The sequence below is a fragment of the Perognathus longimembris genome, chromosome 2, assembly GCF_023159225.1.
Source record: "Perognathus longimembris pacificus isolate PPM17 chromosome 2, ASM2315922v1, whole genome shotgun sequence".
NCBI classification, from domain to species: domain Eukaryota; kingdom Metazoa; phylum Chordata; class Mammalia; order Rodentia; family Heteromyidae; genus Perognathus; species Perognathus longimembris.
Genome location: NC_063162.1, coordinates 70398322 through 70426194, shown reverse-complemented (window position 1 = coordinate 70426194; position 27873 = coordinate 70398322). Strand labels below are relative to the sequence as shown.

The 27873-nt window shown below is 36.5% G+C and overlaps 1 protein-coding gene and 1 non-coding gene across 5 annotated transcripts in view; both read left to right on the top strand.

The window, feature by feature from the left end:
• Cdk13 (cyclin dependent kinase 13) overlaps window positions 1-27873 on the top strand; it is a 103164-nt gene that overhangs the window by 50825 nt on the left and 24466 nt on the right. For 2 of the 4 annotated variants that reach the window (XM_048339421.1, XM_048339419.1), the window contains exons 6-10: window positions 527-553; window positions 11001-11190; window positions 12853-12909; window positions 25551-25652; window positions 25748-25825. In XM_048339421.1, the coding sequence (XP_048195378.1) occupies window positions 527-553; window positions 11001-11190; window positions 12853-12909; window positions 25551-25652; window positions 25748-25825 (454 nt within the window). The remainder of the gene's footprint in view (window positions 1-526; window positions 554-11000; window positions 11191-12852; window positions 12910-25550; window positions 25653-25747; window positions 25826-27873) is intronic. The other 2 variants (XM_048339422.1, XM_048339420.1) reach the window with 1 other exon arrangement.
• On the top strand, window positions 27301-27397 carry LOC125347464. The gene has a single exon (XR_007210233.1). It is a non-coding gene; the product is annotated as a small nucleolar RNA SNORA76 (small nucleolar RNA).

The window sequence follows — 27873 nt, the reverse complement described above, 5'->3', positions numbered from 1 at the left end:
TATTTTTTATGTAGCTTCCTCCTTTATTTATATAAATACTTTGAGAATGTAATCAATAGAACCAAATGTTTTGTTTTCAAAATTAGTTCTGTTGATAGGTATTTTTCTATGTGAGACAATATTTTCATTGTCAAAATAAGCCAAGATTTAGACCCTTACCTATAGTAGTGAAGAGGCTAATCAGGTTTCACTTGGCCCTGTCTGACTGTCATGCATTGTCCTCCCTCTCTTTTGCTCTGTTTTTTTCTTAGCTAGAGTTAGCAGTCACAGAAGTGCTGGCTATCATCTTTTAAATACTAATAATCACATAGGGAAAGTTCCGCAGTCTTTCCTGGAGAACAAAAAGTACCCCTTACCAAAATGAAAGTGAAAAGAAACTGTATGTAAAAATACTGTTTTAAAATAATTTTTTTTTCATCCTTCCCTCCTAAACTCTTCAAGGACCTCATAAATGACCACAAACTTTCTTCAGTTTGTCTACAAGGACACGTTGCTTAATTTCTTTTTTCTTTTTTGTGTGAAACAGCCAAACATGCTGTTGGAAGGGCAAAAGGTAGGTAAACTATATTAGAGAGAGAGAATGAGTGAGTGTGTGTGTGTTTTACTGGAGATTGAACATGGGGCCTCACACATGACAGCTCTTTACCATTTGAGCCACGTGCCTAACCCTTTGGGTTTTTTTTTTTTTTTTTTTTTTAAATTCTTAGATAGTGTCTCAGTAACTCTGCCTTCACTGACTTCATACTATCCTCCGCCTTGCCCTCCTGAGTAGCTGGCATTACAGGCATGCACCATAATGTTTGGTGAGATTTCATAGCCTTTTTGCTTTATTTCAGAGCTTGTCGGTATCACTTCCCCAGCAATAATGAAATTAAAATGAAACGATAAGCCATTCCAGTTAAAGTACAAGAAAAATACTAAATGAAAATTGAGAAATAATCCGAGTAATAAAATATGATAGAACCTAAAGTGTAGTTGCTTCAAAATATTTTATTAACTTAAAAACTGTATTTCAAATTATATATGAATTAATTTGGCTTTGTTTCCAATGTTGACTGTTCATGTGGCTCCATGTGTTTCTGATTTAAGAACAGTGTTGTTTAATAAATAAAAGATGTTGGCCATGTATTTGAATTCAGACATTTCTAGAAATATCATTCAAAAGGTAAACACCAACAGAAGTAGTTTTGATACAGTAATATTTTAACCCCCAAAGCAAAAGAAGTACTGTAATTTTTTTTTAACTAAACATTGAAAACCTACTATGTGTTATATGTTTAACTAGATATAGCCACAGTTAAAATGCTCAGCTATATGTGTTACAACAAATACCTTCTGAATACATGACATAGCCTTAAATATTGATCATACTTTAGGGTATGTACTTAAATAGATGTATTTGGGATCGCTCCTTATCCTTTTCCTTTTTCACTTCCTGTTTATTCTACTTTGTGTTCCTAGTATCCACTTTAATTTTTTTTTCTTTTTACTCTCTTTTTAGTTCACGTAGTTGTAGAGCTTCTTCTACTCCTAAAGGCACATGACTCAGATTGACCATTTCAGACCTGTAAGGTTCTGCTCTGTAGGAGGCTGATTCCACTTGTATAGTGCGGTCCTTTCACCACCTGTGAGTTAGGAGCCTGAGGGCTACTCCTGCTAGCAAATGTGTTGAGATAGTGCAGACTCATAATCATTGAAGAATGGAGAAAGAGTTGTAGATTCTTGGCATAGAGTTTTTAGACGTTTTTAAAATTGTGTAACTGAGGTAGAAAGTTTAGAGTAATAAATTACATTTTAAAAAATAATTTTATTTTTTAAATTAATCTCATTTTTTTGCTGATGTGGTACTGAGGAATTGAACCCAGGGCCTCGTTCTTGCTAGGCAAGCACTCTGCCACTAAGCCACATTCCCACCTGTAAATTTACATTTTTTAAGTTGTAGTTGAAATCTGTGTTTGGGTATTCAAATCAGTGTTTTGTTCTGTCTTTTGGAGTAGAAACAGTTTCAAGTGTACAAGAGATCTGGATTAGGGGAGGTCCATCTTGGAAAAAATAGCTTTATGATCTTAAAGGCGTGCCCCATCACAGAGGGTTGTACTGAGATTGATGAGAGGGTTTCATTAGTTAAAATTGAGGTGCACTGCGATATCCTTTATATACCTTGAGATGCTTGAGTTTGACTTACTAGATTTTAGTGTTTATACTCAGGGCCTGAGCACTGTCCTTGAGCTTTTTTGTTTAAGGCTAGTGTTCTACACTTGAACCACAGCTCTACTTTCAGTTTTTTTGGGGTGGTAATTTGGAGGTAAGAGTTTCATGGACTTTTCTGCCCAGCTTGGCTTTGAACCTTCATTCTCAGATCTCAGCCTCCTGAGTTTTAAAGCTTTTTTTTTGTTTGTTTGTTTGTTTGTCCTGGGGTTTGAACTCAGGGCCTAGACCTTCTTCCTGAGCTTTTTTTTTTTTTTTTTGGGCCAGTCCTGGGCCTTGAACTCAGGGCCTGAGCACTGTCCCTGGCTTCCTTTTGCTCAAGGCTAGCACTCTGCCACTTGAGCCACAGTGCCACTTCTGACTGTTTTCTGTATATGTGGTGCTGGGGAATCGAACCCAGGGCTTCATGTATACAAGGCAAGTTCTGTTGCTACTAGGCCATATTCCCAGCCCCTCCTTGAGCTTTTTGTGCTCAAGTCTAGTGCTCTACCACCTGAGCCACAGCTTTTCTTCTGGCAGTTTGGTAGTTTTATTGGAGATAAGACTCTCATGGACTTTCCTGTCTGGCCTGGCTTTGAACTGCAATTCTCAGATTCTAGCCCTCCTTAGTAGCTAGGATTATAGGCAGGAGCCACTGATGCCTAGCAGTTTTTTTTTTTTAAAGCATTTATTAGATAGGGTGGAGTGAGGGGCTTATTGTGATATTTCCACTTTTTTTTAAAAAAACATAACTGTGGGGCAAACATTTAAAAATTGAGTCTTTACGGAATGATTATGACTAGTTGATCTTATTGAAGAGAATCAGTAATGTAATAAAATTCCCCCCCTGGCGGGGTCCTGTTGCCTCTTTGCCTGTGAATTTAATTTATTGTGACACAGCTTTGACTGCATTTAAAATCTCTTGTATTTTAGGCACTTTAAACTACAAACTAATACTTTAAATTTACTAATTTTTTAAAAATAAAGTTTCTTAAGTTTAAGACTAGACTGGTAGATTGGTTTTACTGTAACCACGAAAATAATGCACAGATGTCTAAAGAAAAAACTCATTTTCAGGACATTTCCTGCCCAACCCAGAATGAACAGCCTGTTAAGTGTATTTAAAGCACTTTTGTACTTAAATTAGAAACAATAGAAAAATATTTTAAGCTCATACATGTTGACCGAGAATGTTGTGAGAGAGATGGTGCAGTCAATCAAGTAGAAACAGTTTGACAGAGAATCAAATACTCAGAATTCTTTCCTGGCCTTAATTTTTCCAAGTTCACTTCTTCGTTTATCCTACTTCTGCAACCTCTTGGCAGTCAGTATTGTTTTGTTTTTGTTTCCTTAGCTTGAATATTATTTAGTTGTAATCATATTGTATGTAATCTTTTCAGACTGGCTTTTTTCTCTACTGGATTGAAGTGTCCTTCCCCTACTTCAAATTCTTTTTTTTTTTTTTTTTTTTTTTTTTTTTTGCCAGTCCTGGGACTTGGAGTCAGGGCCTGAGCAATGTCCCTCGCTTCTTTTTGCCCAAGGCTAGCACTCCACCTCTTGAGTGACAGCACCACCTTTTCTGTTTATGTGGCACTGAGGAATTGAACCCAGGGCTAAGCCACATTCCCAGCCCTCCCACTTTAAATTCTAAATAATACCTGGTTATCTGAAAATATCATAGTTTGTTTACCATCCACCTGTTAAAGAACATTGTAATTACTTCAAAGCTATGATAACCATTCCTGTGCAAGTTTTTGTGTGGATACAGGTTCTCAAAATCATGTGGTCAGAGTATCCTAGGGAATTAAGTTGGCCTAAGCATGCCCTCCTCCATAGGAGCTGTATTCTGTACTGTTCTGAATCCCACAGGTGACATATGAGAGTTTTTCTTGCTCTACGTTTTTTTCATTAGCATTTAATGTTAGTATTTTGGATTTTTTAATCCTACTAGATAAATAGTAGAATTTCAATATGCTATTCTGTTGAAATATCATATCGATCATCTTTTCATATGTCTATTTACCATCCATGTATCATCTTTGATGAGTTGTCTGTTCAGATCCTTTGCCCGTTTTTTGAATTGGTCTGTTTTTTGTTTGTTTGTTTTAATTGCAGTACTGGAAGTAATTCACAGCCTCCTATGGGCTTGGTAAAGTGCCTTAACACTAGATGCCATCCCTCTGCCCTTTTAAAATTTTATTTTGAGGTAAAGTCTTGCTAAATTGTCCATGCTGACCTCCACCTTGCGATTCTCCTACCTCAGCATCCTGAGTAGCTGAGTTTAGAAGTGGCTTCACCATACCCAGCTTTGTTGTAGAATTTTAAGAGTTCTGTGGATATATAAGATACCAATCTTTAACAGATATGAATGTTGTAAAGCTTTCCTCCCAGCTTGTGATGTATATTTTCATTCTCTAAGGATGTACCTATTGAGAGAAATTTTAAATTTAAGAACATACCAAATTCTTCTTTTACATATTGTGATTTTTAGCATTGTAGCTAAAAAGTCATCACCAAACCCAGATTTTCTTCTGCATTATCTTTGTGTAGTTTGTTTTTGCATTTTATACTTGGTCTATGATCCATTTTGAGTTAATTTTTGAAACCAGTATTAGGTCTGTGTTGATAATCATTTTTTTTTTTTTTTTGCCAGTTCTGGGCCTTGGACTCAGGGCCTGAGCACTGTCCCTGGCTTCTTTTTGCTCAAGGCTAGCACTCTGCCACTTGAGCCACAGCGCCACTTCTGGCCGTTTTCTGTATATGTGGTACTGGGGACTCGAACCTAGGGCTTCATGTATTCGAGGCAAGCACTCTTGCCACTAGGCCATATCCCCAGCCCTTGATAATCATTTTTGTGTGTTGATGACACTTTGTTCCAACAGCATTTTCTGGAAAGACTTTATTCTCCATTGAGATGCCTGTATTCCTTTGTTGAAAATTACTTGGACTCTTTTCTTGTGAATCTACTTCCAGGATTTTTTCTTTTGTTCTATCAGTCTGCTTGTCTGTTCCCTCTTTCCCACTATCACATTGTATCAATTATTGTAGCTTTATGATAAGTCTTTGGTGTTAGTTCTGTAACCTTTTTCTTCAATATTGCATTCTGAATATTGCTATCCATGTAAACTTCACAATTGATACCCACAAAATAACTTGCTAGGGTTATGTTTTTTATTAGGACTGTGTTGTAAATAGGTATATCAAGGCAGGAAGAGCTGCTTGAATTTTCCAAGGTGTTGTTATGTCTTAAAGTTTCTGTAGAAAGGAATAGGGAAAATTTTGGGTAGATGGTTTTTTGGTTGGATATCTTATAAGATTGCTGAGGTTATTGCAGTCACTGAAAGACTTGACTGCTTTGGACAGTCTCTTTTTGCGGGGGGCGGCGGCGCAGGAAGGTGCTGGTGATTGAACTCAGGATCTTGTGCTTGCAAGGCCAGGTGCACTACCAGTTGAGCCATAAATTCACCCACACGGAGAGTCCACTTTCAAGGTGGTTCTTCCTCCCACTCATGGCTTGAAAGTTGTGGTTCCACTGTTGTGGAAAGTTATGGTACTATTTCTCTTCACATGTATTTTTCCACAAGACTATTTTTCACAAGTTTGGTGGCTGCCTTTTGTTAGGGTAAATGTACCAAGAAAGGTGGAAGCTTCTGTGTCTTTAACCTAGTCTAAAAGGTTACATGATCACTTCTGGTAATGTTCTCTTGGTTAGATAGACACACAATCCTTGAATCACTGTGGGAGGGCATGGATACCTGGAAATTAAGATCATTGGAGACCAGCTTGTGGGGGGAGGCTGGCTACCTTGATTACTTATTAAATTTCAATTGAATTCAATTTTTATTTTTGGTGTGTGTCCTGGGCCTTGGACTCAGGGCCTGGGTACTGTCTCTGAGATTATGTGCACAATATTAGCACTGTTCCACTTGAGCAACAACTCCACAATTCCACTTGCAGCTTTTTTGGTGGTTAATTGAGATGAGAGTCTCATGGACTTTCCTGCCTAGGCTGGCTTTAAACTGTGGTCCACAAATATCAGTCTCCAGAGTAGCTAGGATTATAGGTGTGCCCAGTTTAATTCAAATTTTAAGATGGAGGGTTTGTGTTTATTTATTTAGTTTTTTAAAAAGAACAACCTAAAAGTCATAGTTCCAGCCAGTTATGCACAGGTAATAATGGCTCTCACATTTGTAATCCTGGCTACTAAGGAAGTTGAGATCTGAGTATTGAAGCTTGCTGGAAGCCAGTGCAGACAGAAACATCTTCCAGACTCCCATCTCCACTTAACCAGGAGCAAAAACAAAAACAAACATTTGGTTTCTAGAGTTTTGAGTAGACTGTTGAGTCATACTTTTGGATATTTGTCAGTTTTTTTGATGAACAAGGTTAAACAACTTTTCATTTGTTAGAGGGTGATGTACCCTCTTTTTGGCAAGATATTTGTCTTTTCCTTGATGTTATTTTTGTTGTTGTTGTTCAAGACTGGCACTCTACCACTTGTTCAGTGGAGATAAGATTCTCACAGACTTTTTTGCTTGGGCTAGATTCAAACCATAATCATCAGATCTCAGCCTCCTCAGTAGCTAGGATTACAGATATGAGTCACTGGTTCCTAGCTTCTTGTAATTTAAAAAGATTATTGTGGCTTTTGCATGTGTTTATTGCTCTGTTTAATTAATTAGCTGCTACCCCTAGTGTTCTCTGTTTTATCTTCAGGCTGGAGCTAATGTTAATTACCAGTATATGTCATGCTGTACTGTTGTAAATTCAGTTACTATGTTTAATAATTTTTCAGGGACTAAATATCTTCATGTAGAGATTACTTTTATCTGTTCTGTTCTGATTCTTTTTTTTTTTTGCCAGTCCTGGGCCTTGGACTCAAGGCCTGAGCACTGACCCTGGGTTCTTTTTGCTCAAGGCTAGCACTCTGCCACTTGAGTCACAGCGCCACTTCTGGCCATTTTCTGTATATGTGGTGCTGGGGAATCGAACCCAGGGCTTCAAGTATACGAGGCAAGCGCTCTTGCCACTAGGCCATATCCCCAGCCCTCTGTTCTGATTCTTTTACCTCTAATTTAGTGATATTTAATAGAAATTGAAAGTTAGACATTGTTTTAATTTAAAATAATTTAATAGCCTCCCTTAGAAAACATGAAATTAATTTATATGTGTGTATGTATATACATACACATATATATTCATTTATACATATACTTACCTGTATATGTACACACATATATGTATATATGACATAAATACATAAGTTTTTTTGTTGTTGCTTCTTCTTCTTTTTTTTTTTTTGGGTGCAGGTCCTGAGGTGAATCAACTCAGGGCCTGAGTTCTGTCCTGAGCTTTTCTGCTCAAGGCTGGCACTCTGCCACTTGAGCCACAGCTCCACTTCAGGCTTTTTTGGTGATCAGTGGAGATAAGAGTCTCGTGGATTTTCCTTCCTCGAGCTGGCTTCTCAGATCTTAGCCTCCTGAGTAGCTAGGATTATAGAAGTGCCATTGGTGTTCAGCTTTTATCAATATATTTTATTTAGCCCATATTCTGAATGCGTTTTTTTTTATTGCTGTTTTGTTGTTTAGTTTTGAGATAATTCTCAGTATAATGCCTCAGCCTCCAGAGTGCTGGGACTACAAGAATTTGCCACTATATCTGGCTCAGTATACTTAAATTATAAACAAGATATTTTGTATTTGGAATTTATTTTCCAATGTATATTATGTTTCTTTGTTTCATCTGTCCCTCAGTGTGACAGGTTATGCTCATTTCTTGTGGATAGGTGTTCATTATCATCAGTGTCTTAGATGATAAATTTTATTCCTAGTCATTTATGCGTGTGCCCCCCCTCCCGTCCCCGCAATGTGGGATCATTACTGTTTTTTTTCTTTTTTTGGGGAGAGGGGGGAAATACTGATGTTGGAACTCAGGGCCTTGTGCTTGCGAGGCAGGTGCTGTATCACTTGAGCCATACTCCCAGCCCTGAGAGTTATTTTTGATCAATTGTTGCTGTAATATGAAGTTTTTTGTTTGTTTGTTTTTGCCAGTCCTGGGCCTTGGACTCAGGGCCTGAGCACTGTTCCTGGCTTCTTTATGCTCAAGGCTAATACTCTGCCACTTAAGCCACAGCGCCACTTCTGGCCATTTTCTATATATGTGGTGCTGGGGAATTGAACCCAGGGCTTCATGTATAAGAGGCAAGCACTCTTGCCACTAGGCCATATTCCCAGCCCCTCAAGTTTTGTTTTTTATATATTGATTTTCTTTCCTAAATAGGTCCTACACCTTCTGTATTCCTTTGGAGTTTCTGAGAATATAGTCATCTCATCTACTTACTATGTTTTTCTCTTTTAATATTTATAATTTGTCCTGATTTTTCTTACTAACTTCTGAATAGAGTAATAAGATATTTATTTCATTGTCTTATATACAATCTCTGACATTTTCTTAATAAATATGACCTTGGTTTGGTTTTAAAGAAATACTATAATAAACTTTGAAGAAAGAATGTTTCATACATGGGCATAGTGTCTCATGACTGTCAACCCAGCTACTTGGGAGGTGGAGATTGAGAAAATGGAGGTTTGAGTATTACCCCATCCAGCAAAATAGTTAGCCAGACTCCATTACAGTAACAAAAAAACACCATGCCTATTATCTCAGCTGTGTGGGAGATACATGTAGGAATATCACAGTCTGAAGCAGCCCAGGCCCAAGAGTGCATGTAAAACTCTATCTGAAAAATAATGTAAATTAGGTCAGGGGCCTGGCTAAAGTGATAAGATTCCCTGCAAGCAATCATGAGGCTCTGAATTTAAATTGCAGTACTGAAGAAGGGAACAAAAAAGGTAGCTGGAATCTGGACATTGGTGGCTCATGCCTATAATCTTAGCTACTCAGGAGACTTGGGATCTGAGGGTCACAGTTCAAAGCCAAATTCAGCAGGAGAGTTTATCTCCAATAAACTACCTCCCCACCCTCCAAAAGCTGGAAATGGAGCTGTGGCTCAAGTGGTAGAGTGTTAGACTTGAGCAAAGGAAGCCTAGGGGCAGTGTGCACTGATGGCTTATGCCTGTAATGCCAGCTGGGCAGAAAATCCAAAGGACTCCATATTGAAGATAACCAGCAAAAATCAAGACCGAAGGCATGAGTCAAGTAGTAAGAATGCTTGTTGAGCAAGTAAGCAAGCTCTTTGGGTAAATCAAAGCCCTAAGTTCGAAACCTAGTCCTGCCTGGCTCCCTGAACACTATCAAGAAAATAGCCACCTTTGTTTTACAAGTTTAGTAGGAGTTCTTTGTTCATTTAAATGGAGACTGTTTATGACCTATGTTCAGATGCCTTGTCATGATACAGTTTTTCCCTTTTCTAATAACAGTGTTAGAAGTTTTGCTAATTTTTTCATTCTTGAATTGCAAATAAAACTTTGATTGTGATACTTCATTTTATTTTATTTTTAAAATTCAAGGCCTTGTGCTTTCTAGGCAAGCACTACATTATTTGAACCACACTCCTAGCCCTTTTTGCTTTAGTCTTTTCAAATAGGATGTCAAGCTTTTTGCCCAAGCCTGTTCAGACCATAATTCTTCTACCTGTACAAGTTAGGATTTATAGGTATGTGGCACCAGCTTGGTTTGTTTTTTGATTTAGCGTCTGGCTAACACTCTGCCTAAGCTGGCCTTGCACTATGTCTTAACTTCTGAGTAGCTGGGATTACAGGCATGTATCACTATTACCCACCCTGATTGTTAGATCTCTTCTTACAGCTTCAGATTCAATTTGTGTAAATTTTAGTTAAGATAAAAAAAAATCTCTTCCATAAATGTAGTTGCATAGATATATATACTGTGTGCTTTTAAGTTAGCAGGCCTACAGTACTTGTGAAAGTAAAGTTAAAATTTTTATTCCTTCAAAATTATCTGGAGTTTGATATGTATTTATATATAATTTGTTCATATGTACATGTATATGTAAATGAACAAATTGTGTGTTTAGTAGAAGTCTAGAAAGTTTAATAAAAGTATAGGTATACACTTTCAATAAAAGCAATAAAGCAATTCTTTGTCTCTCTCTCTCTCTCTCTTTTTTTTTTTTTGGTACTAGGGGTTGATATCAGAACCTTATGCTTGTTTGGCTGGTGCTCTACCATTTGAGCCATGCCTTCAGCATGACTTTTTGCTGGTTAATTGGAGATGGAATCTCCTAATGTTAAATTTTCAGAAAAAGATGAATGTTTTTAAGGTGATAAAGTAGCACTTCTTTTCAAGGATCAATACCACTACAGGTATTTTATTTTTAAAAATAAAAACTAAATATTCAGTATACACTATGTGGAAAATAAGCTATGTAACTTGTGGGCAGGGAAAAGAGGGGAAAAGAAAAGAAGGGGTGATGTCCAAAGAGAATGTACATATTACTTGAATTTTGAAATTGTAACCCCTCTATATATCTTAATAATAACAGTAAAATTATATATTTAAGAAAACCTAGCTGGGCACTGGTGGCTCATGTTTGTAATCTTAGCTACTCAGGAGGCTGAGATTTGAGGATTGAGGTTCAAAGCCAGCTCAAGGCAGGACAGTTCAATGAGACTATTACGTCCATTTAACCACCCAGAAAACTGGAAGTGTGACTGTGACTCAAAGTGGTAGAGCGCTAGCCTTGAGGAAAAGAGCTCAGGGACAGCGCCCAGGCCCTGAGTTCAAGCCCCACAACTGACAAAAAGAATAAAGAAATAACAAAAACCCCAAGACAAACTCTATAGACAAATTGTAAAACTTATTTTTAATGTACTGATTATTCTTGCTTTTAGGTGCATTTTATCTGGTGTTTGAGTATATGGACCATGATCTAATGGGACTACTGGAATCAGGCTTGGTTCATTTTAATGAAAGTCACATCAAATCATTTATGAGACAGCTCATGGAAGGTCTGGATTATTGTCATAAGAAGAACTTTTTGCATAGAGATATTAAATGTTCAAATATCCTTCTAAATAATAGGTATGGATGTGACCTTGCTCTTATTTTCAAACTGAGTACTATATAATGTGTACTTTGATTTTGTTAAAATCTAGTTTATTGTGGGCTGGGAATGTGGCTTAGCAGAAGAGTGCTTGCCTAGCATTCATGAAGCCCTGGGTTAGATTCCTTAGCACCACATAAACAGAAAAAGCTGGAAGTGGCGCTGTGGCTCAAGATGTAGAGTCCTTGCCTTGAGTCCAAGCCCCAGGACTGGCAACAACAACAAAAAGTCTAGTTTATTGTTCCAGACTTTGAATCAACAGCCCTAAAACTTGGTTTCCTATTGTGTTATGTTTTCTTTGTTAGATTAATTTCTAGTGACAGTTTGTACTGTCATGTAACTTAAATCAAATAGTTGATTTTTAACATAGGTAAAACATAATTTCTACAAAAATATTGAACTTTTAAACCTGACTGGAATAAACTTGAGGCACATAAGGTAATACCTAATTGGTTTGGTTTGGTGGTTGTTTTTGGTTTAGTTCCTATCTAATAATGTGAATGATGTTCTGTTGGTATTTTGTTTCAGCAGAGGTTATAAATACGTTTTAAGTTAGGAAAAAAAATCACAGTTTCACATGAATTTTTTCTGAAGTATGCATGATGCTTATGGTAAACATATCAGTAACAACCCAAATCCTGGTGATTTTGTAATTGGTAGTATGTTCTTAGTTTAAATGAAGCATGTTTGTCCTCCTGGTTTTATTTTATGTAGTCATTCATTCATTCATCCATTCATCCATTCTTTTTTGTTGTTGTTGTTGTTGGTTGTAGGGCTTGAAATTGGGACCTGGGTTCTGTCCCTGAGCTTTTTTTCCCCTCAAGTCTAGCGCTTTACCACTTTGAGCCATAGTGCCATTTTTGGTTTTCTGGTAGTTAATTGAAGATAAGAGTCTCATGGACTATCTTGCCAGGACTGGCTTCAAACTGCAATCCTCAGATCTCACCCTCCTGAGTACCCAGGATTTTAAACAGTAGGAGCACCTAGCATCTCTAAGAGCTAAAAATTAAATAAAAATTTAAATGATTTGACTTTACTCTTGACTATTGACTTGAGTAAATAATTTGTTCTAAATTGGAAATCAATAGTACTTGAAACATCACTTTACTAGTGCTATAATAGTAATATTTGAGTATTTACTTTGAATCATTGGGGTTTGGTTCCAAGAATCCCCATCCTTTTTTCCAGAATCTTATAGATTCCAAGTTCCTTATGTAAAATAGTGTAGTTGTTCTCTATGTACTGCTGTGTTACTGTACCCTATATTACTGATAATACATAAATGAGTATAACTAGTTGTTACATTGTGTAGGGAATATTAATATGGATAAAGAAGTCTTTACATGTTCAATATAGATATATATTTTCTACAAATATTTTCCATCTATAATTGGCTCTGAAGATTGAGAATCTGGGAGAACCAAATGGGCTAATGGAATAATAATAGTGGCAACTGAAACTACAGAGCAGAGTAATTATCCTGTGAATTTATCTCCTTCTTGACTTTCCATAGGACCTTGGTAGTACTACAGTGTAATCAACGTTAAAATTTATATGTAAGCTTTTGATGAGTATAAAGTACACATGATCAATTCAGAGTAGACTAATACCTTTGGTTCATTTTGTCTCATTTCTACCAGAGGACAGATTAAACTTGCAGATTTTGGACTTGCTCGGTTGTATAGCTCAGAAGAAAGGTAAGAGTACTACTTTTAAATGAATACTGTAGATATTATAGTCTAGTTTCAGAAACTGTATCTAGGATACCTTATTAATAATTTTTTTTTACTTTTCATGACTAATTATGCCAAATAATGAATTTTATATCATATTGGGTGGACTATTTTAATTTTTAAATGTTATATATTAATTTCTGTAAAAATGTTTAATTTTAAATATGAATGGAATTAGCCTAAGACTTTAAAAAACTCATTTGTAGATTGCTAATGTAGATCTAGATGTTAAGATGCTCTGCATTTTTGTGTTTTGTAAGAACTTTAGTATGTTCTTTTAAAATTAAACACTTAAATTTATAAAATCTGTTTCCATTATTATTTTAGATTTTTTGTATTGGTTTTATTTACACAATTTGTGCTGCATATATATGTCCCTTCCTCTCTCTTCTCTTTTTTTCCTGGAACTATTTAAACAACTTAATATGAAATTTAAAAATGCAGTATTTTGTGAAAGAGTAGGTATTATGTAAATAAACGCTGGGATTAATTGCATTTAATAAATCTAGTTTGCTTAGTCCATTTCTTTCTGATTTATTTTCAAATTTATTTATATTATTTTTAATTTTAAAGCTTGGTGACTTTTCAATTATTTCTTCAGTATCATCTTCAGTTTTATTTTATTTATTTATTTTTTGCCAGTCCTGGGGCTTGAACTCATCCTGAGCACTGTCCCTGGCTTCTTTTTGCTCAAGGCTAGCACTATACCACTTGAACCACAATACCATTTCTAGCCTTTTCTGTTTGTGTGGTGCCGAGGAATCGAACCTAGGGCTTCTTCATGCATGCTAGGCGAGCACTCTACTGCTAAGCCTCGCTCCCAGCCCTATCATCTTAATTTAACATGCTGAAACATCATTTCACTGGAGTTTTTTTTTTCAGTGGATTAATGTATTGAATAAATTCAATAAACATGAGCAATGATATAATAGGCAGATAGAAACATTTTAAGTATTTTAGTTTTTTTAAAGAGTAAATTCTTATTCATTAAAAATGAAATACTGGCCAGGTACTGGTGGCTCATGCTTGTAATCCTAGCTACTCAGAACGTTGAGATCTGGGGTCACAATTTGAACCCAGCCTGGGCAGGAAAATCCGTGAATCTTAATGCCACCTAACCACAGAAAGTCAGAAGTGACTCAAAAGTGGCAAAGCACTAGCCTTGAGCAAAAAAAGGGCTCAGGACAGTGCCTAGGCCCCGAGTTTAAGCTCTCTGCCCCCCCCACCCCAAGTAAAATATTATTTTTTCAAAATATAGAGGTGTATTTCAACAAAATGACTTAATAAAATAAGGCCCAAGGCTTAAGGCAAAATTCACATAGAAGGTTAGTTAATACAAGATGATAATATTTTGAGGTGTTGGAGGGGATAGGAAGCGTTCTTGGCAGAGAATTTACCATTATAAGGTAACATTTAAAATTTATACAATAAACTATAATTTACCAAGAAAATAAAACTTTATTCTTGAATCATTACTGAATTATTTCAGTGGAATGTTTTGAGTGCTTCTTCGTCAGTTTTTGATTAATTGAAGAAATAAACTTCAAAATTTTGAGAGTGGAAAACCTGTTCATTCTTAATTTTACAGTGTTTATTCTGAAAACTTATAAAAAATAAATTATGTATTCTAGAGTTGAGATTTTTCACCTTTGATGTGTTTTAGATCTTTGAGAGTTCTATTAGCCTACACATGAATTGTGGTGTGGATAGAGTTGTGATGGACAGGCCTCTATCCTCTACTTTACCACCACCTGTACTACTGCTTTTTTTTTAAACACACCTGTGCTTAATATACTATTTTAAGAGAGGGTTATAATGTAATTTTCTGTGTGTGTGTGAGAGAGAGAGAGAGAATAAGAAATGTAATATTTGGAAAAATCAAAACCTAAAGAAGGTTGAGTAACTTTCTGCTTAAAATTTTATTTTTTAGTTGGAATATAAAAATTGTACATATTTGTTGTTTGTATATGTAAGTTTAAAGTATGTATACATTGTGAAATGGTTAAGTTGCACTAGAGCTAATTAACAAATGCTACCTCAAATTTTTTGTGGCAAGGACACTTAAAGTTGACTGTGAGTGATTTCCTAGAGTATAGTATGTTGCCATTAACTCTGCTTACCCATGTTGTATAATAAGCTGCTGAATTTCCAGTAATTGAAAATTTATACCCCATTTCCCCCCTTTTTTGATGGTGTCCCAGAACTCCCATACCTTTGAAGTGGCATAGGTGTTTTTTTTTTTTTTTTTTTTTTTTTTTTTAACTCAGGTGTTCTTCCACTTAAGTCATGCTCTTAGTTAGCCCTTTTTGGCTTTATTTAGGTTATTTTTTAGTTAGGTTATTTTGCTTGGGGCAGCCTCAAACTTTGCTCGTGTCTCTGTCTCCCACATGGATGTGACGACAGGCATGCACATCATGCCTGGCTAGAAATTTTATGCCTTTTGGTCAGCCCCCAAGTCCCACCCATAGAACCACCATTGTGTTCTATACTTTTTTAGATTCCACATGTATTAAGCTTCCTTTCACTTAACATAATGGTCTTTTGAGTTCATCCATGTCGTAGCAAATGTTAGGGCAGTATAGTATTCTTTTGTGTACACACATGTATATTATATCCTCTTTACCCTTTCATCTGTACTGGACACTTATATAGATTCTATGTATTTAGTGTTGTGAAGGATTAAATAATTTTAAAAATAAATGGAGGGCTGGGAATATGGCCTAGTGGCAAGAGTGCTTGCCTAGCATACATGAAGCTCAGGGTTCGATTCCTCAGCACCACATAGTGTAGAAAAAGCCAGAAGTGACACTGTGGCTCATGTGATAGAGTGCGAGTTTTGAGCAAAACGAAGCTAGTGATAGAGCTCAGGCCCTGAGTTCAAGCCCCAGGACTGGCAAAAACAAAAAGGTTTCATGTTGTAATGTATACCTATGATCCCCTATTTGGGTAGTGGCTGAGGCAGACGGTTGTTAATTTGAGGCAAGCCTTGGCTATGTAAGGAAACCTAGATTTTCAAAACACATGAAAATTAAAACACAAAAATATGTAAATGGTGACAGTCAAGAATGTGTAATTCAAGATTTCAGCTCTAGATTAAAATTTTTTTATATCATACAATAGTTCTTGATCTTAATGTGTATTTAATCTTAAACTTAGCTTGAGTGACTTAAATTACTGAATTTTTCAGCTGTTCTTTTTTGGGGAAATTCTGGTTAAGGATTCTATTTGTTTAACTGGATGAGGTTTTATGTCTGCTTTATCTGTAATATGAATGTGTCTGTCTTACTTGAGTATGAATGTCTTATTTTCTTGTTAGGTTTCCATGAAGATGGAAACACCAAGTTTCCATGTCTACCTAATAAGTCTTTATGCAGATATCTAGGTACATTTTGAATAGATTTTATTCCAGTAAATTATTAGAGTACAGTCACATTTTATATATCAGCACTCTTTTCACACTTTTTTATTTGAAATGCAATATTGGGCTCCAATGGAGGGTTGGAGCTGGGTGCTTTTCTTCTCATGATCCTGTCCTCTCATGTAGGAATTTTTTAGTTTAGAGAAACAGGAAATGTACATAACTGAGTCTTCGGGTAATATACAGTAAATTTTTTTGTTCCATCAAATTTGTAAGAGAAAACACACACACACATTTTTTTTGCCAGTCCTGGGGCTTGAACCCAGGGCCTGAGCATTGTCCCTGGCTTCTTTTTGCTCAAGGCTAGCACTCTACCACTTGAGCCACAGCACCACTTCCGGCTTTTTTCTGTTTCTGTGGTGCTGAGGAATTGAACTCAGGGCTTCATGTATGCTAGCCAAGCACTCTACCCCATGGCCACATTTCCAGCCCCTCCATATATTTTTAAAGGGCTTTTATACTTAAATTTCTTTTTTCTCTTTTTAAAATATTAGAATAGTTCTGTTTTTAAAAATCATTTGTTAAATAGGCTTTGTATGAATCAATACCTTTAAACATACACACTTTATCCTACTGAATTTAAACAATTTAAATTCTACCTTTACCAGATTGATTGTATTTTTCCAAATTTTCTGGAAATACAGAGCTATTTCCTATTTCTACATTGTTACTACAATTAGAGAACAAGAGAAATACCTAATACAGCAATACAGATATTAAATTGTCTTCAAGCATTTTCTAACTAGTTAACTGCTATAGTTCAAATAACTGGTGTTTGAGAATTTAGAGTTTTTTTGTATTCCTCAGACAGCTTTTAGCTTATAGCTGACGTGATTGCAGATATATCTCATTTGATTTTGCAGGTTTTGTTTGGGGGAAAAACTGGGTGGAATTATGTATAAGTAGTTGGGCTGTTTATGTATATATGACTTCCATATGAAAAAGCTTTCCACATAAATTGAAATTAACTTCATGCTCTTATTTAGCAAATGAAGTATGTTTTAAATGCAAAGAACTTAAAAAAACCATGGTCCTAACTCAGGAAACAGTCTGTAGTTCCATTATTTTTTTTTCTAGTTCTATTTTAGCCAGTTGTGGTAACTTGGTCAGGTGGCTTAACAACCTATTAGAGCCTCGTATTGTCAGTATATCATGAAAAATTAAAAGTGCTCCAAAATTCTGGGCTTTGAGAGTAGAAAATTTGTCAGTATGCATGAGGCCTTGGGTTTAATCTTAGCCCTGTGAACAGTCATCACCAACACAAAACAAAACAAAGATAGAACTTTCCTAAAATATTGAAAAGTATATTGTTTATGATTCTGAAAATAGATGGAATGAAAATATAATAGTTTATTAATGGATTATGAATTATGAAAATCTAATGTTTCTAGAGTAGTAATACTGGTTTTTCAACATGTTTTCCTCGCATATATACTATTTTGAGGGTGATATCTCCATCTAGTGGCCTATCATAAGATTACAGTTAAAAGCAAAATCAAATGGACAGTAGTACTACTTGTAAGGACTAGATAAAATAAAAAAAAATTAAAATAGTTATTATAAAGTTGATGTACAGAGGTGCTACAGTTACATAAGTCAGGTAGAGTACTTTTTTGGACAGGATGAAATGATTCATCATTAAAATTGCTTCATACACTGAAGTAGTTATTACTTGTGCTCTTGTCACTCTCTGTAGAATTCTAGTCATTTAAAAGATGAGGGTCATGTTTTACACTCTTGTTTTATATGCTGTAAAAGGTTGAATGTGTTCAGAGTGTGAAACTTGAGCTACAGGGGATGTGTATTTAAGTTATTTGTGCCTGAACTGTGCCTGGGGCCTGAACTCAAGGTCTGATGACTGTCCCTGAGCTCTTTTGCTCAAGGTTAGCGTTCTACCTCTACCACTTTGAGCCACAGCTCCCCTTCTCATTTTTGAGTGGTTAATTGGAGATAAGAGTCTAATAGGGACTATTTTGCTTTGGCTAGTCTTTAACCACAATCCTCAGATCTCAGCCTCCTGTGTAGCTTGGTTTACAGGTGTCAGCCACCAGTGCTCGGCTTTATTTTCTTTTATTCCTTATTTTAATCCAGTTTCACAGATAGATCTCATACAAATCCTTGTAAATACAATTTTATTATTTTTTTTCCTGATATTTGACTGTTTCTGCCTCCTCCTCCTCTTCTCCCTTGTCTTCCTCCCCCTTCCTCCTCCTTTTTGTTCTGATCCTAAGGCTTGAATATAGGACCAAGGCGCTGTCCCTAAGCTTTTTTGCTCAAGGCTAGTGTTCTACCACTTGAATCATAGCTCTACTTCTGGCTGTTTTGGTAGTTTTAATGGTGATAGGAGTCTAAGGATCTCAAAGACTTTCCTGCCTGGGCTGGCTTTGAACCAAGATCTTCAGATCTCAGCCTTCTGAGTAGCTGAGATTAAGATGTGAGCCATTAGTGCTCAGTTTCTATTTCCATTGTCATTTCTGTTCTCTAGGTAATAGTGCTGCTATTGAGTCATTTGCGGTTCCCCAAATACCTTGTGTTCTGAAATGCTTTTGGGATTTCACCTTTCTTTTGTATGGAATTGTCATCTTTCCATTTTCTCAGTTTGGAAAGTTTGGTAGTTTTCCTTAAGTGTGCAAACTCAGGTGTTTACTTCATTTGAAATCTGCCATGAATTCCACAGGCATCACTTTTTTTCATCTACCTTTTATTTTCAGAATATATTATTTATTTTGTTCAGTAGTTTAGTACATTATTATAATTTATAACTATATTACCACCAACTTTGGAGGCTCTGGACAACTGCAACCCTGGTTTATTGGTTAATTAGACATTACTGCTAATGTTTAACACAATGCCTGGCTCAGTGTGTGTGTGTGTGTGTGTGTGTGTGTGTGTGTGTGTTTTATAAAGGAAGTGGAAGAAACTAACTTACCACTTATGTGTGGAAGTTATAGCTCCCTTTCACAGGAATTACTGCAAAAAGTTTCCTGAGATGGTTGGTGTTAGTACTATTATTGTTATGCACGTTATAGATAAACTGAAGTTTGGGAAGTGTAAGGTGACGGTACTGGTACTTGGTGGAGCTAAGAATTAAACTCAGATCTTTTTACAAAAGACAGTTTTCATTATGTGTAGTGATTCCTTGGTTGAGACTTGGAGGCAACTTTGACCACATTCCAGATGTGGATTGCCCAAGAAACTCACAGTTTACTTTAGAAGGTATCATTTGCCTAGTGACCAAGAATTCTGCTGTAGCAAAGGGTCTGCTGAATTTTACTGTTTGCCTTCTCAACTCTCTAAAAGTAATGTTTTTCTTTTGCCAAGGAGATATACTTTAGTTTTAATCTGAAAGGATCAGCTAATTGTGCTTACATTTTTCAGTTTCTTTGATTCAGATTTAATTTTGTTTTTAAAACATCGTTAAAGCTCTTTAAATATCTAATAACAAATCTATAGGTAAAGTATTTTGATAGCACCAAATATTTAAAGTAACCTGACATTTCATAAGATTTTATTTAAAAGTCTGATCAGTTACATTTTTACCTTGCTGATGACATTGACATAAAAATTTTATTTAGTAGAAATTTGAAATCTAGACTATTTAACTTCAAGATCATTTTTTTTTCCAGTCCAGGGGCTTGAACTCAGGGCCTGAGCACCTGTCCCTGGCTTCTTTTTGCTCAAGGCTAGCACTCTACCACTTGAACCATAGCACCCCTTCTGGCTTTTTCTATATACATGGTGCTGAGAAATCAAACCCAGGGCCTCATGCATGGTAGGGAAGCACTCTACCACGAAGCCATATTCCCTGCTCTGTTTATTCTTTTTGTCTGGTAAAAGAAATAATCTTTAAGATGCTGACAATTGGTACCCAATTAGAAGACCAACTTGGAAATGTTCATTTTTGAGGATTCATGAACTTCTATTTATTCCCTTGCCTTTGGATGATCAGTTTTCATTTTACAGTAGTGCTTTTAATTTTTTTGGGATCTACGTTTTCTGACTTCAAAACATAATTTCAGTCTGTTACTTTTGGCTTTACTTTTCATCTGTTACTTTTAGCTTTGCATAAAGCATAACATCTTAATGAGAATATGGAATCAACTATTATTGAATGATCTTAATCATGAAATTAGCCTTAATTCTCTTCTAACCCTACTTACCTTGAAATTTGGTTTGTGATTAAAATCTTATTATTTCCATACTTTCACAGTGGCTTGCCTCTGCCAATTAAGTGGTAGGTTGAAAGTGAGTTATGGTGCTGATTTTGAAAGAAAAATATTTATTACTATTTTTTGTAACAGGGCCTTGCTCTGTAACCTAGGCTAACCTTGAATTCTTCATGCTCTAGTCTCAGCTTCCCAAGTGCTGGATAACAGGTGGCTTATTTTGCAGAATTTTTGTATAAATTTTCATGAGTTAAAAAAGCCAGCTCATTAAAAGCATTTAGCATATAGGTAAAGCACCATTAACTCTGTAAAGATTGTTTTTTTTTTTTCAGTTCTATACTTGACCCATGCTTTTTTTTGTTTGTTTGTTTGTTTGTCGTGGGGCTTGAACTCTGGGCCTGGGTGCTATCCCTGAGCTCTTCAGCTCAAGGCTAGCACTCTACCACTTTGAGCCACAGTGCCACTTCTGGTTTTTGCATGGTTAATTGGAGATAAAAGTCTCACAGAATTTCCTGCCCAGGCTAGCTTTGAACCATGATCTTCAGATATCAGCTTCCTGAGTAGCTAGGATTACAGTTGCACTCGGCTTTATCCTTGATTTTACCTCCTTGCTCTACAAAATGCATTTGTTCAGCCAGGTTACAGAACCAAAAAGTCATTGTAATTGGAACAATAAACAAATTATGTAATACAGTTTATAGGCTTTGTGTGGTTAGTAACTACAAGAAAGTAATGTATAGCAAAGGTGTAACACATTGTCATACAGTTTATACAATCATTTTGGTTATTTTGAGGAGTGGATTGACCTTTTAAGACTCTAAGGACAGTCAGAAAGATATCGTAATGAATTTAGAAAGAATGATTTTGGTTAGAACAGTACAACAGGCATAGCAGTTGAAAAGATAGGTAAATTGTATCATAAGGATATAGTGGAGAATCGTTAGTACTTGGTGATGGAACATGTGTTGTGAAGTATATCCTGATGCTTACTCCTAGAACATTGCTGGATAAGTTGTTAGGAAAGGCTAAAACACTGTGACAAAGAGGGCTATGAAATTTAGTAGTGGCTTAAAAATGAGGGATTTTTGTATATTTCACTTGATTATTGAATGGTTGTTGCTTACCTTAGCGCACCATTAATATTTAACCATATCATCAGGTCAAGTGATGACTGTTTCATACAGTCATCTAGGAATCCAGGTTGGAAGATCTGCCAAGGCTGTTGCCAGAAGTGAGCAAAGAGGGAGGAATGTTATGAAACCAGGCCTAGTGATGACACTTACCACATATACTCCTGTTCTGCTGGAGAACACTTTGTCATGTGGCCACACTTCACTGCAGTGAGGCTGGGAATGTAGGATAACTGGGCAGATGCCATAGAAGAAAGGAAGAAGAGTGTAGAGAACAGCTATCAGTCTCTGCCACAAATGGTGATGCTGTTTGCTGAGACAGGCAACAGGAAGAGAGAAGCAACTTGCAGCAAAAGGTAATTACTTTTGAAAGTGTTATTTTGTAGGTGCTTAGAGTACTTGTAAATTTGAATGGGTAATAAGGACAGGTAAGACAAGGAAGATGACAGTATCAATTGGAAAATATTTTTTTTAAAGCAATGACACGATTCCAGAAATGCAAAGCCATTTCTTTAGATGATACCAAATAGAGGAAAAAAAAAAACCATGAAAAAGGGAATGTTAATGGCATAAACCAGAAGTACTGATAAGTGCTTCCTCTGCCACATGCTGATCTAAGAAATATCAAATAGCTAGGTATTAGAGATGGATCTGTTACATTACGTAGTAAAATGAGAGTTTGAGCAAAGAACTTAAAATACTGTGTGGTAATGAGAATTAGAGGAAATAATTTATAATACTGAGTACTACAAAGCAAATAAGCCAAATGTTTACAAGGAAGCAAATGGGGTGGGTTGCACTGGGGTAATTTTCACTAAGGCAGTTAGATTTCTTTCAGTAAGTAAGTTGGAGTAAAGACCTGAGTGATGAGAAAGAAGATATAAAGAAGATCTGGGCAAAGAACATTCTAAATATAAAGTAGAAGGAAGTCAGTTGTGGATAGCTTAGGAACTAACTAGGAAGGGTAAAAGGTCAAGAAGTTTCCCTAGGCCAGGTGATGGTGGCTCACACTTAAAATCCAAGCTACTTTGGAGGCTCAGATTTAGAAGAGCCCGCTTAGGCAGAGAAGTCCTAGAAACTCCATCTCCATAATAACAAGCAAAAAGATGGGCTGGAGGCTGAGCTCAAGTGGTAGAGCACCAGCCAAGGAAGCGTGAGGTTGTAAGTACAAGCACTGGTTCTCACTGGAGAGAGGGGGGGATTGTTGAGAGAAGACTGTCACGCAGGGAGACAGAAGTGAGATCCAACCTCAGTGTTCAGGAGTATCAGCTGAGATAAGTTTAAATTTTATTTAGTTGCAGAGGGAACTCACTGGATAGTTTGAAGGAGGATGATATGATCTGGTTTAAAAACTACAATGAAATTTTTAATAACGAAGTGAAGGTAGGGAGAGCAGGGATGGAGGCAACGAAACCCATTGTGAGAGTAGTACAAGTGAAAGAGTAGTAGTGTCTCAGACTTGGGTTGTAGCTTTTAAAATCATAAAATGTTTGAAATTCAGAATCTACTTCATTGATAAAAATGTGGAGTGAGGAATCAAGAACTTCAGGCCAGATGTGGTGGTAATCCTAGCATTCAGGCTAAGGCACTAAGATCTTGAGTACAAGGTCAGCCTGGGCTATATAGACAGACCATATCTCAGAAAAAAGAGAGAAAGGGGAGAGAGTAGAAAAAAGGAGCAAAAGGCTCTTGAATCCCCTCCCCCCATTGTGGAAGGTAGGTAGGTATTAAAAGGAGACCTGGGATATATCTTGGGATTATTGCCTGAAGGCTTATTTGCCTGAAAATATTCTTTATGTTAGAAAACTAAGCATCTTAGAACTTGTTTAGGCTTTTTGTTTGTTTTTTGTAATACTGGCTTTGAACTCAGAGCTAGGCAGGTGTTCTACTATTGAGCCACACCTCTACCAGGTATATTCTTCTATGTGATTCTATTTTTATTTCTCAGAGTGATTGTGCCAAGCCTTGTAAGGAAGATAATTCTTTGAGTTGCTATCTAGTTAACCTATTATAATATGTCTATAGGGTTCAAATGCTTATAGACTCTTGAAATGTCTTGAAAATTCATAACATCCATGGGTTTTGTTCTTCCGACTCATTTGTGTATGTCGCCTGATGTTTTAGGGCTATGCATAAACATTAAGGTGCTTCCCTTGTGCTGTGTTTGGGGTTCATATTGGTAGCATCTGGTTGGGGATGAGGGAGCTGACGTTCAGTGAAGTACAAAATATGAAATAAACTATTGAGACTAGAAATTAGACTTGGCTGAGATGGGTCTTTCACTGTTTGTTGAAGGAGTTATAAGGTTTCAGTGAAGAGAAGTCAGGAAGGAATTTAAAAGGTGTTAAGGCACAAAAGATAGAACATTTAAAAAGAATTACTAGCTGGGCACTGGTGGCTCATGTCTGTAATCCTAGCTACTTGGGAGGCTGAGATTTTAGGATTGTAGTTCAAAGCCAGCGCGGGCAGGACAATATGTGAGACTCTTACCTTCAAGTAGCCACCAGAAAACTGGAAGTGGCACTGTGGCTCCAGTGGTAGAGCAGCTCTAGCCTTGAGTTGATGGGCTCATGAACAGCACCCAGGCCGAGTTCAAGCCCCACAACCGACCAAAACATAAAAATTTAAAAACTAAAGAGTGGCTAATCTACCTTAACTAAATTTAGAGTTTAAACACTTTTCTCATTGTGTGAAGATGAGTGATATCAGTAAACAAAAATCACTAAGGATACAAATAATGTTAATTTGCTATTAAAATACACATATTTAATCTGTCCTCCTTATTTTCTTTTTGTTCTTAAAGAGAACATTTTTCTTTCTATGGAACACTGTTAATAATATCCTGTTTGTGGTGATACTGTGATGGCCAGGTTGATTGCTTATAACTCTAATGCTTAAATTATTGGGAGAAATTTGGCCAAGTGGGACAAAGCAGACAGACAGCTTCCCCTGTCTGGAACTTCAGATCTATAGTTGGTAAGAGGGAATTGCCATATCCTTTTCCTTTGTTCCCAAACTGATGTGGATCCAAGTCAGTCTCAAATAAATGGGCTGCTGCCTTTCTGGAAGAATTTCCTATGATACGTCTTTTGAGTTCTTGTGGTTTAGAAGACATCTAGGAAAAAAAAAAGATTTAGAATGGGTTTGAAAATAGGTGGTCACCCTGAAGTGTGTACTTTCACCCCAGGTCAGAACCTGGTCAGATTTCCTAGGACCCACTTCATTCATATAAACCAGGTAAAATGTGGCTATTCTCTGAGGTCTGGAAAACATTTAGCTGGTGATTTTGTATTGTAATAGTTAAACTTGATTCTACTATGACTTGGTTAGGCAATATCTCTTCTGTAGCAAATAAAGCAGTATGCATATGGACTGGACTCTGTTTAGAAATGACAAAGAAGTTACTTGGTAAAACACTGTGCCTATTGTTAGTGGTTCTTTGGAGAATAGACTTTTGTAGGCTGCATTTCTTTGCTTTCTATTTGCAAATTAGAGTATATCAAAATTAATGAAATGCTGCCAAAAGATATGCTCTGTTAGAATTTTTATTTAAAAAAAAGTATTTATTTTTGGTGCCAATAATGGAGCTTGAACTCGAGGCTTCAACACTGTACTTTAGGTTTTTCTCTCAAGGCTGGCACTCTACTCCTTGAGGAATATCACTAGTTGTGGCTTTCTTTTGGTGATTAATTGGGAAAGATTTTTTTAATTGTTATTACAAAGGTGATGTATAGCGGGGTTATGGTTACATAAGTCAGGTAAGGAGAATATTTCTTTTTAGATAGTGTCACCCCTTCCCACATACTCTCCCCTCACAGACTTTTCTAAGGCACTTTTTATGTTTTCCAAGAGAATATTCTAACTCTAGAGAGTTTTGTTTGTGTTTTTTAGCCGACCATATACTAACAAAGTCATTACTCTGTGGTACCGTCCACCTGAACTGCTGTTGGGAGAAGAGCGGTATACACCAGCTATTGATGTGTGGAGCTGTGGGTAAGATAGGGTCATTGGTGGTTTATTTCACTTAAAACTTTCGGTGGGGAGTAAAAATCAGGCTATTTGGTAATTATGTGTTTTTTTTTCATTAGATGTATCCTTGGTGAACTCTTCACTAAGAAACCTATATTTCAAGCAAATCAGGAACTTGCACAACTAGAATTAATAAGGTAAGCTGATAATGATTATGTTTGTAGGGCAGTGAGTTTTCATAGTCCATAGGAAGGTAAAAAAAATTCAAGTCTGTCTTTTCAAACCCGTATATTTCTCTTGAAGTGTAATGATCTCTAAATGGAGGATGAATGAAAATTCATCCTTCCATAACTGTTCTAGTAAAATTAAGAATATTAAAGTCTGTATAGTTGTCCTCCCTCCTCCTTAAGCCCTTAAAGGTAGGACTGGAAGAGAAGAGTAAATGTGAGGCCAGAAAATATGAATAGTTCTTTAAAGACATGATATAACGGAAGAATTAGTTTTGACAGTCCTATGTACTTATGAATAAAATATACACGCAACTTAAATGACTTAAATACAGCAGAGAGAAACAGTAAAGTAAATCTCAACATTATCATCTCTTTCTGCTCATTTCCTAAAGTCAAATGATTCAGGCAGCAATCTTTTTTTTTTTTTTTTGGCCAGTCCTGGGCCTTGGACTCAGGGCCTGAGCACTGTCCCTGGCTTCTTCCCGCTCAAGGCTAGCACTCTGCCACTTGAGCCACAGCGCCGCTTCTGGCCGTTTTCTGTATATGTGGTGCTGGGGAATCGAACCTAGGGCCTCATGTATCCGAGGCAGGCACTCTTGCCACTAGGCTATATCCCCAGCCTCAGGCAGCAATCTTTGAGGGTAGATTACCCTAGATGTTTCTGAAGGCTGATCTTGATAAGGACAGCTATTCAAAAGCATGCATGATTGTGTAGTGCCTATTGTTCCAATACAGTGAGTCAGGAAAAGAGCAAGTGTAAGGAAGTTGCAGAAGACACAAACCAATGATCTTTGGGGTGTTAATGTTGCACTAGCATTGCTCATTATTTTTAGAATGTCATAGAACCTAGCCAGTTACTCATATGTATTATATGTATTTGCTTATACATGTTGTTTGCATTTTTTTTGATGGAAGAGAGATAAAAGCTCATTTATTATCAAACTGATGTACAGAGAGGTTACAGTTTCATACATTAGGCATTGGATACATTTCTTGTACTGTTTGTTACTTTGTACTGTTTGTTTGCATTTTGAATTTTTTAAATAAAATTTTTAAGGGGGTTTGGCATTAAAGACAACATTGTTAATTTTCAGCTTTCAAGATGAAAGTTTCAAAAGAAGAATAAAGTTCTTTAGGAAAGATGTTGGATAGGAGGTATAGTTTTATAGAATTTTACTTTCATTAATTGAACAAAATGAATGCAAAGCAACAAGTAGTAAGAGGAGGATCCCCAATTTTTTGTCTGATAAATGTGAAAAATATAACTCAAACAAAACCTTTAGTCAAAAAGAAGATGCCATTAAGAGAGAGATTAGCAGAAATTCTTCTTGTACCTCATTCTTACGTTTTGGGTAAGATTTGTTTTATGATAGGGTATGGTAAAGAAAGATAGGTTAGAGCTTATTTCTTTTCTGGATATACCATGGCTAGCTTAGAAACTAGCATGCTTTGTTGAGCTGGGGTGCCAGAGCATGGGATCACACATAACTGGAGATACCTGCCACTTGTGGGTGATCCTTTTAACTGCAAGCAACAGGGGGAAAACAACAACAACAACAACAACAAAAACTAGCATGCTTCAATACCAATGGAGCTAGTTGCCTCACCTACCAGGCATGGCTGAGGAGAGTTGAAACACAATATTTTAATAAAATGGCCGAGAGAAGTGTCCTAGTTCTTTAAAATTTTTCTTGTAGTATTACTTAGGATTTCCAACTTGCTAGTCTGGTGCTCTACCATTCAAGTAAAGACTGCAGACCTGCGTTTTGCTGGTTATTTTGGAGGTGGAATCTAGCAAACTTTGCTGTTCAGGATGGTCTTGAACTGTGATCTCAGCCTCTGGAATAGCTAGGATTACAGGTGTGACCCATCAGTGCCTGGCCCAGTACTATAGTTTGGTTGCTATTATCTGGATATCTCAGATTGGGCAATTTGTAAATAAGAGAATATTGAGCTCATAGTTCTCTGAAGGCCAGAAGTTGCATCTGGTGGAAGCTTTTATTGATCAGGAGACT